The sequence below is a fragment of the Rhamphochromis longiceps genome, linkage group LG17, assembly GCF_057381845.1.
Source record: "Rhamphochromis longiceps isolate RC_006_pf linkage group LG17, R_longiceps_female_GT1.1, whole genome shotgun sequence".
NCBI classification, from domain to species: domain Eukaryota; kingdom Metazoa; phylum Chordata; class Actinopteri; order Cichliformes; family Cichlidae; genus Rhamphochromis; species Rhamphochromis longiceps.
In genome coordinates this window covers 9,534,337-9,548,328 of record NC_140573.1, presented here as the reverse complement: position 1 = coordinate 9,548,328, position 13,992 = coordinate 9,534,337, and the positions used below count along the sequence as shown (strand labels likewise).

Below are 13,992 nucleotides of genomic sequence, written 5' to 3'. Positions count from 1 at the left end.
TTTTTGCCTGCTGCAACATGCAGGCTTTAAATCTGTCCCAGCTCACACTGATTCAACTCCTTATAAATGGGTCATGCATTTCTGAGCATGAACATATGTGCATAATGCATGTGTTTAATTTTGCCAGCCTAGTTTTTTTTTAGCCAAGTTCTCTCTTCTGCCTCAAGAGCAGTCAGTCATTCAGTCAACCACTGCACCAGTCGCATACCTTCACAGCCAGGCAGTCGCTCTTTTGAAGTGTCTGTCCTATCAACCTAGTTTGCTGTCTCTCTGGGTGTCACATGATGTCAGACCAATAACTGTACATCAGATCAGCATTCCCATTAGAATCGCTTCACAAAAGCACAGCCTACTACTCTTATAACCTGTTTATTCACAAACTAAAGCAAGTCAACTGTACATGAAGCAACCGTGTCCCCAATTTGATATGGCTAAGTTTCCCATCAATGATTCATTCAGAATGAGTTTGACATTAAAAATTAAGGCATTGCTGTAATGACTGAATAAATACACCGATCACAAAATTATAAAACTTTAGCTATTTAAATTTTTTTCACTGTCTTAATGACCACACTGACACACCCTGTACTCCTGTGCCCTGATTTGTCTTCTCCGCCACTTTCTACAGTAGCCTGCTCTGTTCCCGTGTCTCACCTTGGTAGTGAGGATACAGATGCAATCCATCCTCACCAGTTCGACTGGCAAACTTTCACCAAAACATCTCGTGGCTCCAACTTTCCTGTTCCACCAATCAGATGTTTGCTGCTTTTGGTGGCATGTTTTTCCCGTCTGTCTGTCTCTGTCTCCTCCTTTCCTTTCATCGTTCAGTTTCTCTCTCCTCCCTTTCTTGTGTCCTCTCCACCTGTCCTTTCATCAGAGCAGCCAGATAGGACTTCTCTCCTAAAACAGAGGCCGAATCAGAAACATGGCGAGTCTGTCCCGATGCACCTCGACCCGCCCTCTTGGTTTCCAGCTGCTTTCTTCGTTTTATGGCAGCTGGTAGCCACATTTTGAACTCGAAGAGTGCATGGCTCAGAATATATATCGGCACGCATGCAGAACACTCAGCACACATACACACGCAAACACACACAAAAAAAGCGGCAAACGTCTGGAGACAGCCGCAGAAGCGCACACACATGGATGCACAGGCAAACACTCACACTGACAGACGTGTATGCACAGACATAAGCGCATACACAAACAGATTCACACACACTCACACCACTCTCTGCTTTTTTTTATCAGGTCAGGTCTCTGTTTGGCAGAAGTGGGGGGGCTTGAGTGAACAGTAACAGCGGTATAGCAATGGATGCTCTACTTTCAACTTTTTGACTGTGGGTGAAGTTAAAGCTCCATATGTAGCCCAAAGCTACACGCAGAGCTGCGATTTGACTCTTTTGCTTTTCCTTGATACACAACATTACTACAGCTGGCACTGTAATATACTGTATGTGTACAATATACAGTAAATGCTGTAATATAGAGCAAATACTATACACTACCTGTGGCGCTGAGAGAGAAGGGAAAGTTGGAGTAAGCAAATCCATGTCTAACACTCCCATCTGCAGCAGAGCATGAACATGTGCAACATGTCTTCGAGTTCACATGTGCATTTGTATCTGCTCTACTTTTTTGTCCTATTCCTGTGCTTGCACTCATTGTTGTTTTTTCCTGATGCTCTCCGTTGCCAACAGAAAGTGGTCAGTCTGTCTGCACTGGGCTGTGATAACCAGAATCATTATTAATAGCTTTGGGGTGAAAAAAAAAAAACGAAACATTCTTCACTATCCAAACAAAAGTGAGTTCTTATTAGCTGGCTAAAGTTAGACAAGGTCATGATGGCAAGGCAGTAACATTTTGAATAGTTTAAAGGACCTACCAAGTGTAATGTGGGCTGCTGTGGAAAAGGATGGTGCAATTTTGGCCACTACAACAAGAATTAGATGAAGAGTGTTTACATGCATTGCTACACTTTCAGCTGTATAGCAGTTCTAAACAAAGCGAGTGGCTTGTAGTGGTACATGTTAGCTATGCAGCATTTTGACTAGAAGAAAGTCTGTGTTTTGTCCCAGGTGGGTGTGACATTACAGGAAAAGTATATATGAGCATAGCAACATATCATTATTTCCATCAACCTGAGCTGCACAAACTTCTGCATGTGCTATAGAATAATCACAGGAGATGAGGGCACAGGTACAGCTAACGTGGTTGAACAGGTGACCCGGGTTTGAGTCAATCCTGAACTATTTTCTGTGTCATTTTCACTTTTTCGTTCCCGTTAGAACAAATGAAAAATGGCCCACAATTTTTTTTTTTTAAAAACACAGAGAAATAAACAAAAGGGAAAAAAAAGTGTGCTCCATATTGAATAATCCACTAATCAAAAAGTTTTAATTCTTCTCCAATCCATGAAGTGTGCTTGGGCAAGATACTGCGTGATAGATGAGGCTCGGTACGCTCTGAACAAAAAAATAATTGCTCAGTTTCCATATTGGCTGGGCTTTACTTAACATTTTGAAAATTGACCCATTTTTGTGATCAAAAATGAAAACTTGATGCTTCCAACTCCACAAATTCAATCATCATGTAAAGAGCAGAACTTTAGTAAACAGACACACTGAAAAAAGCACAATGACATTACTCTAATGATGCTCTATGTTCAGTCATCAGCAACAAGCCTGCGGTCAAAAAGCTCAAACTAAAGGAAACCATCAATCCCTGTTTACCCAAGGGTTAGGGTTAACCCTCTGACCTCATTCTGCTGACTGTCCAGATTATTAAAACGTTACTTAACCTGTTTCCCTTTGTCATATTATGCAATGCATGAATCTGTATAAACAACCTGTCTATCTTATTCTGCCTGCTGCAGCCACCACAAGCCTTTCGACACACTGATTCAAGAGCAGACGTGGTGTCTCTCATAAACACTTCTCAGGAACCTTTCTAACAGCTTCTGAAAATGTCATTTTCAAAGTCAATAGTTTAACAATCACAACATAATCAATTAAAACGTGTTTCCTGTTTTATTTTGATAGTCTCACATCCTGTGTTCAGTGTGTTCAGTTTTGCTAGTCTCGTTCTAAGTATTCTTAGTTTAGTTTCCTCACAGTTTCCTTAGTGTTTATGGTCTCCTTTTGCCTTTGTTTTGTTCCTGCCTTTAAGATTTCGTTTTCTTGCTTCTGTTTATCTGCATCTGGGTTCACACTGCAAATTCCAAGAGTCTGCAGCTACAGACTCGTGACACAACCTCTATCTCATTTTCTGTCAGCTACAGACAGATTTGCTGCAGCTTTCCTGTGGTCCTTACAACAAAACATAAAGAGATGTCTTACCTTGTTGTGGGTCACTGGGCTCGTGGGTGGCCTGGAGAGGGCTGGACCATGGGTTGGGCTAGTGGAAGGGCCCTGTCCTGGTCCAGGACTGGTTGGGCTGGTTGGAGAAAAGAGATCAAGGGAGGGTGCAAATAGGTGAACTCCAAATATGTGTCCATTAGTGTTCTGTTCTATATCTAAATTCCTAATAGCATGTTGAAGTACTATATAAAGATATTACACTAGCAATCAATGCACATTCATATTACCAGAGACTGCACTCACGCATAAGGTCCTTTGTTCAGCTGTCCAGGAGGACTTGTGGACCTGCGTCCGCTGAAGGTGAATTTTCCCTGGCTTGGACTAGTCGGACTTGGAATGGGAGTGACTTTGCTGAATCCTGAGTCCTTGCTGGTCAGAGGAGCAGTAGGGACAGAATCTGTGACTTTGTTGGGACCTGGGCTTGTGCTGGAAGGGATCCTGGTGCGGGCAGGTTTGTCCGGAGCAGTTGGAGACACAAGGCCTTGAATGGTGCTCGAGACGAGGGCTGAGACTGTCACCAGGTCAGAAGAAGCAGGAATGCTTTGTGGGCTGGTGGAGCTTTCTGAAGAAACGCCAGAGCTGGTGGCAGTGAGCTTTGTTCCATTTAGCGACACTCCAGGAGATGTATTTGTGGAGCCGGTCGAGGTTTCTGCATTACTAACTGTGACACTGGGTTTAGAAGTCTCCGCTTCAAATGATTTGGAGCCCCCCGGTTGAGCAGGAGGAAGAGGAGCACGGTACTTCACTTTGGCCAGCTGCAACTCAGGTGTGCTGGACTGTGTTGTAGGCGAAGATGGCTTTGTTGCTGGTGTTGCTGATGGTACTGGAGGCGCAGGATACTTGAATGACCTGGGTTTGGAGACGAGTGGTTTGGGTTGGGATTGTCCATCAGAAATGCTGGAGGTCAAGGGACCTGTGGAGGACAGTGGCTGGGCTGAGGGTTCTGCTGGCAGCCAGCAGGAGGCAGCAAGGTTCTTGGGACTGTCCGCAGAGCACTTACTGTCTGCAAGGACGGTAAACTCATAGTACTCCTGGATATCTGGAAAAAGGAGGAAAGTAACAATGTGAACGGGTGTAGTGATTAACTAAACCCTACAGAAGTGGGCAAATCACTGAGTGCAAACAGTGAGTGTTTAATTGATACATTAATTTATTCACCAAAAGACAGATTAGTTGATCATTAATAAAAATAAATCCATGGTGTAATTTATAATCAGTTAACCTTTAAAAATCATATTGTGCAAAAGTCTGGGGCCACCCCACATTTCATTATATTTTGCTTCATAAGAGCCAGAGTTTCCCTCAGTTGATCCATCAACTGTTCACTGAAGAATGAAGAATCCAGCCATTCTCTCAGGAGAGAGGTGCAATAGTAAGAGCCTACAGCCATCTGTAGGCTGGACGGGGTGAAGGCGGTGGCGTTGGGGATCTTGTCAAAAACCGATGAAATTATGAACACAGAAAAGTACTGTCAGATTTTGATCCACCAGCTAATACCAAGCACAATGCCAATGCCGGAAAAACATAGATGGATAGAAAAACACACCAAAAAAGCATAAAATATGAATGATCTTCAGGACTTGCACCTCAAAGGTAGTGTAATTAGACATCTACCTAAGTATTTATTAGGTATATGTCTGCATTTAAAGTAACTACTGAATATGGTGGAAAGGCCACCATGACAGCTAGATGTGCTTGGGGAGAACAGACATCACTAAGTGTCGAAGCATCACCACTAATTAACCAGTTTTAACCAAAAAGGCCAATAAATACTTATTTGTTAAGAACCTGGCAATCTTGACGGGTATACAGTCCAGCTTTTTTTGTTTTCTGTGTGTGGCTCTCTAACTTGTTTGCAGTGAATTTTATCAGATGAGATTTGATAAGTTTACTCCACCCGTAGAATGACCTGATTTGCCTGCTTTGTATTCCAGTGTGTCGGGATTTGGTACCGGTGGGTGTAAGAGAGCCTGTTATACAGTACGACAGGTTTAGTTACTGAGTGGCCGTAGATAAAGGTGCAGATATGGGGAAATGCTTGCCTCTTATTTACAGTCAGTTGTTCCCTTAAAAGTCATGTTGCCGTGACTGTTAAGTCAACTGCAGGTTGGCAGCTAACAAATGAATGCCCTATTTAAATGTAGCCCCTATGTTCTGAAAACAACTATCTGCAACTGTCCCAGGATTGGTTAAATTTGTTAAGGGAGTCCCCACTGTGAGCTGGACAGAGGCTGAGATGTTAAAAAAAAGCTGCTCCAGCAGAGCTTAACTATTACTTTATAGTATATGCTAAATTATTCAGACGCAAGCAAAACCGAGATGGTCACAAAGAGGCTCCATATCTCAGAGTACACCAGTAGAGAATGCGTTACCTAATGAAACATAGCTAATACTCTGAGGACCTCTAGTGGCGAAATAATATTGCTAGCAATGGTTCGCTTCCCCTAATCCACAGTACAGCTGACAAATAGTTCTGCACTAAATCATATATCATCCTGTAAGCACATCTCAAATGAGTTTGGTGGCTATAACACAGATGATAAGGGGGAATAAAAAAGGACAGTGAAATGTAAATAGTGGAATAATCCAGTGCAAGCAGCAGGAACGCAAACCCATACACAAAGTCTTCTCTAATCTTTACCAGAAAGAAGGATCAATAAGAATATCAAGCAACAAAACAGGGGAAGCATTATTTCGCAACCCATCAGATCCAATTTGGTTAAAGTAAAAAGTCAAGCTTCAAAAGAGGAACTGAGTGAACAGCATAAACAAGCACACAAACGCTGGCACAATAAACGTGAGAAGGTGCGCTGCTGTAATAGCTACAGGTGTGGGCGGGGTAGAAAGCAGGTGGGGCCTGGGAGTGAAAACCAGTTTGTCACCATTAACATTACCATGAGGATTCTCGTGTGATTAAGCAACAGTTAATCAAAGGAAACTTTGCTGGTTAGACTGTCACTTTGTTAGAGGAATTTGTACATAGATTTAGATTTTAAAGGTGGGTGCTTGCTTTCTGTGACACCCTACGTTCTGCTCTACATTTTCTGGTTAGGGATCCAGTGACAGCACAGCTCAAACATCTTGTAAAAACTATATCAGCCCCACAGAAATGAAACAGTTCATGAATTCAGCCTATTTTCTGCAAACCTAATGTTGGAAATCTAGTCAGTCCCTGTCAATCCCAAACACAGCATGACGATGCTTGTAGTGTGGTATCTGGTATCTGTAAGACACGAATCTTGATAAATGAACAAAATCCATGCACAACATTGAGATTATTGCATTATTGCGAAGAGGAAGTGAAGAATCCAACGAAAGGCTCAAATCTTTAAGATCGATAAAACTGATATTTACCTTTGCTGAAACTTTCTGTTTTATTAGTCAATGAACTAACATAATGTAATTCACAAATGGCAAAACCACTGTCTCTACTTTTGTAAAAATGATGTACAATGTTATAAAATAATTGCATGTGGACTAATCTGCACGTAAGATGAATGGTTAGACACCAGAAGTGCAAAAATGTTGTGATGTGTTAAGATAAAGTGCAAGAAGTTATGCAGATGTATGCGTTAAACTGATAGCAAATTAAACATAAAATACACGTAATGCCTGACAGAAAGCACTTCAAGCACAGCTTAATTTCCAAAAAAGTCAATATAAAAGAAGTTTGCCTAAATTGTCAAAATCCAGGAAATCTGATCAAAGCTGACCAAAGCAAATTTTCTTACCAAGAAGTGCACTGAAGAGCTGACTTTGAAAGACGTTGATGACTTTGTCCAAAGACTGCTGCAGCTGGTGGTCTTCCTCCACAGGTCCCTGTTTGGCCTTTTGCTGTCTCTGGTCTAGCTTGGCTCGATACTGCTGGAGCAGCTCCAGGGCACGCTGGGCGTCTAAAGAAAACATAAATAAATAAATAGAAAAAAACATGGTTTTTATCTCTTCTGGAAAACACAATATCCAGCTGCTCTTAAGCAGAGCAAGGAGACGCTCGATGTTAAAAGCTTTTAATTGCAGATAACTACGGTTAAAATCGAGAATTTCTGCATGTCTGTCTGAAAAATAAAGTGTCTTCATTCATTTTTTTCATGAATGAAGACACTTTGGGGAAAAAAGGGTGGTTTGGGGAAAAAAGAAAAGAAAAAAAGTAGATGACTGTGTTTTCCTTCCAGGCTACTAGATCACAACTTCTATTAGGGTTTGTAATGATCAGTGAAAGCCTTCTTAATTAAAATGGTAATTAAGACTTCATAACCCGTGTATTTGCACATTTTATGGATTAAAGATAAACTATAACATTTTACTGCCATCCTTTATATCGCCCCGATGTCCTCATGCAGAAGGGTAGTAGAGTTTATGGTGCAAGGGAAGGTGCAGGCTGCAAATTCCAGTCTCTGAACAGCTGATTAAACCGGAAGCAGTGACGATCAACGTCAAACTTCGACTAAATGTGTCAGTGCGTACATTAACTTTACACTTGCATGACAATACGTAAAGCCAAAATGAATTAAAAGGGTGGCAATTCAATTTCTATGCATCTATCTGCAAGCACTTTTATATTGAAGAGCTCTATTTGTGGGCAGCTTTGCTGTTTTTTGCATTTCACTGCAAAAAACAGCAAACGTGTTGTTGTCTAAATATTATGTATGCCGAATTTACAACAGCGTCCGAGTATGCAGTAAGAGCCCTGGAGCTATTTTCTAAAAGTCGTGTACACGTACACTGAATAGTTCCTCGTTTAAAAGTGCAGGTGTTTCACACAAGTTTCGTGCGCTAACGCATAAGAGCGCCTCGCGGAGCTAGCGCAACATCAACGCGACCTTTTTGAGTGATTAAAAGTGATACGTTCGGTGTCACAAAATGCGTTATACGATAAGAATATTAACACAGAAGTATTATAAGATAGACGTGTAACTACAGACCGAAAGTCCATTTTCCTAACAAGTATTTTCTTTACCTTTCTGTCGCACAGGCATGGTGGCACGCACGCCGAGTCCTCCTCCCCTGGCTCACACCGATCCGACTCTGTTATCACAGATGTGAGCGTCTGTCCCGCGACAGCCTGCTCACCCAACTGGGACACCAAACTGTCACCACAACAGGCACCACCGACCTGTCCGGTAGTTAAGAGAAAATATAATTCAATGAAGTGTTGAAAAAAGTGTCAGAAAACTGACACAGACACTGTCAACAAACGCTGACAATCACCGCGTGGACTTAGAACCCGGAGTAATAATGATAGCGTGATTGTTTTTCCCCTCCCTCTGTTCCTCTTTCACTTCAAGGCTCCCTGTGTCACCATTTGGTTAAACTAATACCGATTTCTTCACCCAGATGACTTGACTCAAAACGCCGTCCGACCGGTTGAACGGTCCTGCGAGACGAACACACACACACACGCACGCACACACGCACGCACACACACACTCAAAACCACAGATGAAGCAGGTTGGAGGGGCTCTTCATAAGGAGCTTGTGTCTTGCAGGTATTGTCATGTTAAACAGCCATATTGTATGGAGTGGATAAAAGCCCGGTCTATTCTGGGTTGCCTATCCACATCTAATCCACTCAATGCAGAGGACAGACTTGGGTTTACAGATACTGATCTAACTACATTAAATCTATGAAAGCTTTCCTCTCCTGTTCCCAGCTTAGTCTTTGGCTCTTGTCACTCAGTTATGTCTGTTTATGGAGCTTACATGGGTGCATACAAAGAAAAATACAAGGGGGTCCAATTGAAATGTCACTGGTGCAATCCCAGCAAAAGTCCAGGCACTTCATCCCTGTGTGGTTTTAGCCATATTGTCATGGTAAACTGAGTGTGCTGAGTAGATGAAAACCATCCCCTGTACCAGACCTGTCTCACTAAACTGTAGTGATCCACATCCCTACCAGGCAAGTCCTCTTTAGTAGTGGAAAGAAATAAAGCCTTTCTTTAGAATCTAATGACTCGATATGAGTATATATAGAGAGCCATAATGCCCATTCAGCTTTAGCATGCAGTCTGTTGTCCCTCCTTTTCTACCTTTATGCGAGCCATAGCCTGGTTTCCTGGTTGTCTCTGAGCAAGAGTTGCAAAAAGTTTTGCTATTCCAGTCAGAGCGACACAGGGGATGCTCAATCAGTATCAGCATCTGCTGCTCCATTCAGTGAAAAAAAAATAAAACTCTGTGTGATAGAAATCAAAATTTATCAGTATTTTTGACCTATTGTCTTTGCCCTTTGCATGAATTAAGTTTCTTAAAAGCGAGGTGTTTTGCTATCAGTGATCAAGTGGGGATCCTAAAGCTACACAAGCCAGAAAAATGCTGTTTTTCTACCCATGCATTTACTGCTTCAGCATTGTGTTTGGGATCATTGTCATGACGAATAATGAATATATTGCCATATATTGACACTTACTAACCGCCACCCTTGAGAGGAAATTTATATAGAGTAGTGTTTTTGAATGTAACTGTAAATTTTCATAATTAATTAAAACGTCTCCTGACAGGTTAGTGGGACTGTGAAACATTTCCTTTTAAAAAACATAACACTCAAGATGTTTTACACATAGACAGTATGCCACCACAATATCACCCACTAGTTTTGGGGTCTGTATTTCATTTCCTGCTTCCATGTTGGCTTTTTGGACCCAGAATATACTTTATATGGATCAATGGGTGGATTGCTAATTTATTGCCTGCTACACCAATTAGCTCAGTTGACAATGTCCAATCATAAACTATGAGATGGTAAAAAATAGATACACCTGTTGGCTAATTTTTGCTAAGCAACAGACTAACTAAGTACAATTAATATTGCTCAGGAAAACCTGAAGCCCAAACTCCTGATCTGTACCACTGACACATCTGTTAGGACATCACAAAAAGCTGTGCCTAGCACAAGAGCTAACAGCAAGCTAAGCAAGCTGTACTGGGAAACACTGAAGTAATAAGTAAGCGTAATAATAAATATGAATCCATAATGCTTCAGTCGTTACTTAAAGCTGAAGAGATTTTGCCAACTCATTAGTCATAACTAGCAAAAACCTACACCAAGGGCAATTTTTGCCAGGTCTGCTGCACTTTTCACATTCTTCATTTTGTATTTAGTTGTGACTTGAACAAAATTCTGTTGCAGATATACATTTTGGTCACTGTGAAGTATAATTGCTGTATGTGCAATGATATTTGTGCAAAGTTTTATTGACATTGGCACACCCATTAAGAAACACATAGTGTAAATACAAACATGCACATGCACTTATCATTATAGCAAGGATATAAATAAATAAACTAATAAATGTGGTTATTTAAGTGGTTCTTGCAAGCTTTCTGTTTTAAAGAATGTAGCTGACATTTGTATCTCTGTCACTGTGTCAGTTATTAAGAGGAAGTGGCAATAAACTGTCCACTTTTACCTTAAGCAGCACACTTATGCGACTGGAAGCATTTAATCTCTTACATAGGTCATCAACATAGTAGATGGACACGTATGGTATGGTTTCATCACCTAATTTTAGTATTTCTTTCAGAGTCATTTTCAAATTATTTCCTGTTTGCTAAATTTAGCTAACCTATATTTTTTAAAAGTTACATATAGATATATAAGATGAAGAGCTCTACTTCCAGGATATGTTAAACTATGAAAAGCAATCTATGCTTGGTTTAATAGACAGGAAACTGTTATTGATCATTTCATCCAACTAGCCAAAGAGTAGCTTTTCCTAAATGATATGGTGTCCTTTTGTTCCACTGCCTTGTTTATCTTTGTTTTACTGTGACGTGGTGTGTTTAATGGGTGAGCATAAATCACCTTTAGAGACAACCGTAAGACTAAAAAGATGAAATCATTCAGAGAGTGACATTAGAAAAGCAGAGTTCATGCATGCTGGAGACACACTGCGCCTGTGTCTTCATGTGGACAGTAGAGCAGTGGTAGGGACACTTCCATCAGCATAAGCATGCAGCAGCTGAATGCAGGTCATGGACCCAGGCTCTGGTATTGTTATTGATTAGGTCAGAAGAGCTTATTGACCATTTTGGTGGGTGCACATAAACTCTCGCTCTGTATCTCTTACAAATTCTCGCCAGCAGTCACTCTGATTCCAGTATAATATATGAGTCAGAGTGGGGAGTAAATGCATGCATGATTGTGTAAGTGGGTTGGTCATGTGGCAAACAGAAGTATCTTTTTGTCCAATGCAGTGTGTAAAAGACAGAGTAAAGAGGGAAGGGAACAAAAGGGCGTCATTCTGCTTTTTGCCAGAATGTACGTTAGTGTGTGGGCGCCTGTGTGTGTGTGTGCGGTGTTACTCTCTATTGTTTATTGTCGGCTGATACCACAGTAAGCAGACTTGTTCTACAGTGGGCTCTGATGCCAAGAGAACAGTCGGGAATGGTACAAACCTGCCACCGGATAGAGAGTTTAGAAAAAAGGCATCTAACTTTCAGTTTGGTTGCAGAGACAAAAACTCAGATGTGTTAAAAATACACATCACACACATCATCAACAGGTACTTAAATTCCTCTTGACAAATATCTGTTAGTGTTGTTTGTTTACAGTTACATGTGCATTTATTTGTATTGAATGTTAATGATGCACATAGTTGATTGAGCAATGCAGCTGACTTTATGCAGGTAAGTCAAAATATTTTATGAGCTGCTCACATGTTTAGAGTGCAATGTGTTAAACTGAAAACTAACTACTAATGTATCTGTGATGCATTCAAAAATACTGGACGTCATTGAGGAAATTACATATTTTCTTTATTACCTTTTTGGATAAATTTTTATTATATTAAAAAAATTTGAAAATATATAGAAAAAAACCCATTTGCCTTATTTTAAATGGCAAATTACAAAACAACCCACGTACTTCACCATACTGTGTAATGTAGACAAAATGACTGCTGAGTAACTGAACACACAGGGCAATGGACTCCATCCATCCATCCATTTCAGGATCACTGTGAGGGCTGGATCATATCCCAACAGCCATAGGGCAAGAGGCGAGGTGCATCCTGGACAGTCTTATCAGTCTGTCAGTCACCCCAGAGTACAAGGAGAACATGCAAACTCCTCAAAGCTGGGATTTTCGTTGGCCTACAAATGAACTCATTGATTCATTCTCATTAAATTTCCTTTTCACTAATTCCCACTACATACATTGAAGGCTTCTGGTTAAGTTCATAAAACGTTTTGGTTTCAACTAAGATTTCCATATAGAACTGTTAAGTCTAATTGTTGAATGTTGTCATTGGGTTTCTTAAATTTGTAAGTCTGAGTTCAATCTATAGGATCAAGACATCCCTTTGTCTCTGACCACCTCTCCAGCCACTCTGTGCAGGGGGAGGTTTTATTGCAGATACATCCTATCTGAAAGATCTGTTTCTTGTGATGTTGCTTCCTGCTTTTATGATCCTTTTGGTGAGCAGGAAGTCATGCACACACACACACGTTCTTGCACATGCATACATGTGCTTACACATACACACACATAGTGCCTTGTCTTAGAACCATTGGGGAGTTTACTGAGGGATCTGCTTGTGCTGTGCTGTGTATTGTAACAGTTTGTCAATAAATAGCTGCGAGGGAAGCTGCTCTTTGAAGGATTTTGGGCATGAGACAGGTAAGGAGCGTGAGCTCCAAGAGCTGGTTCTTGACCAAAACTTCCCTCGTTAGAGAGTGAAAAACCGGTTGAAGATGTTCTGTTATGTCTTGTGTTCTTCATGAGGAATAAGTCTCTAAACTAGCGGGGCTTGTGGAAGCACAGACCCAACAAGAACCAATTACTACTTTCTGGATTTGAATTATCATGTTAAATCGTTTGCCTTAATTGCAGAGTAACCTGTGTGCATGAACTAGTAAGATTTTCATACTTACCGCGATGCGCCAAGCTTTTTCTTCAACGTGGGTTTTGAGCCCCAGAAGAGACACACTGTGAGGCACCTGTCAGAACTCGGCTGACCCTCTGCGATCTACAGCTCAGATAAGTGTCAAGAATAGATGAGATGGATGGATCAAGAGGGATGAAGAGGAGTCAGGCTGTTAGCCTAATGGACAGAGAGACAAAGGAGCATCTGCAGAGATGATGAGAGGCCCTGCTGAGTTTAATCCACAGAGGTAACTGTAATCTCCCACAGACCTGCTGAGGCGATCCTCATCACTGTCTTTTCCTTCACATAATTTATCCATCGGTTCCTTTTCTTTTCCCATTTCACTTTTTCCCATATTCACCTTTCACCAGCTTCTCTGTTCTGTTCAGCTTCTTTCACTGCAGCATTACTTTCATTCCTTATTCTGGCCCCTGCATTTCCCGCATCTGCATTTGAACTCATTTTTTTCCTCACTCCTTTCTCCTGCCTCCCCTTTTCCTTACGCATAAATATGGAAAGAAAAGTGTTGTTTTATTCCTCCACCCTCCTAAAAACAGCTCAGTGCACCAGGAGAAGCCCATATTACCAATAGTGACATTTTTATTATTTGTACAATAGAGACTTTAGTACATTATTCAAAACACTTCTTATATACTGAAAAAATGGTACGTCCCAAAGCCCAAAATGGCTCCAGTATAATCGCTGCACAGCATTTTTTCAATTTTATACATATATTATTTTTTGTAAAAACTGTATCTTAAATAGTATGTACAGAT

General features: G+C 41.0%; 1 protein-coding gene across 8 annotated transcripts in view; it reads right to left on the bottom strand.

Annotated features, from left to right (window-relative positions):
- The window catches only part of LOC146649282 (discs large homolog 1-like protein), a 111,623-nt gene extending 102,934 nt beyond the window's left edge, over positions 1-8,689 (bottom strand). For 2 of the 8 annotated variants that reach the window (XM_085386075.1, XM_085386077.1), the window contains exons 1-4: positions 8,314-8,688; positions 7,088-7,249; positions 3,600-4,395; positions 3,336-3,432 (exon numbers count right to left, since the gene is read on the bottom strand). In XM_085386075.1, the coding sequence (XP_085242201.1) occupies positions 3,336-3,432; positions 3,600-4,395; positions 7,088-7,249; positions 8,314-8,332 (1,074 nt within the window). In that variant the 5' untranslated portion in view covers positions 8,333-8,688. Of the gene's footprint in view, positions 1-3,335; positions 3,433-3,599; positions 4,396-7,087; positions 7,250-8,313 lie in introns of all 8 variants that reach the window. The other 6 variants (XM_085386076.1, XM_085386078.1, XM_085386080.1 and 3 more) reach the window with 4 other exon arrangements.
- Between the last annotated feature and the right edge of the window lie 5,303 nt (positions 8,690-13,992).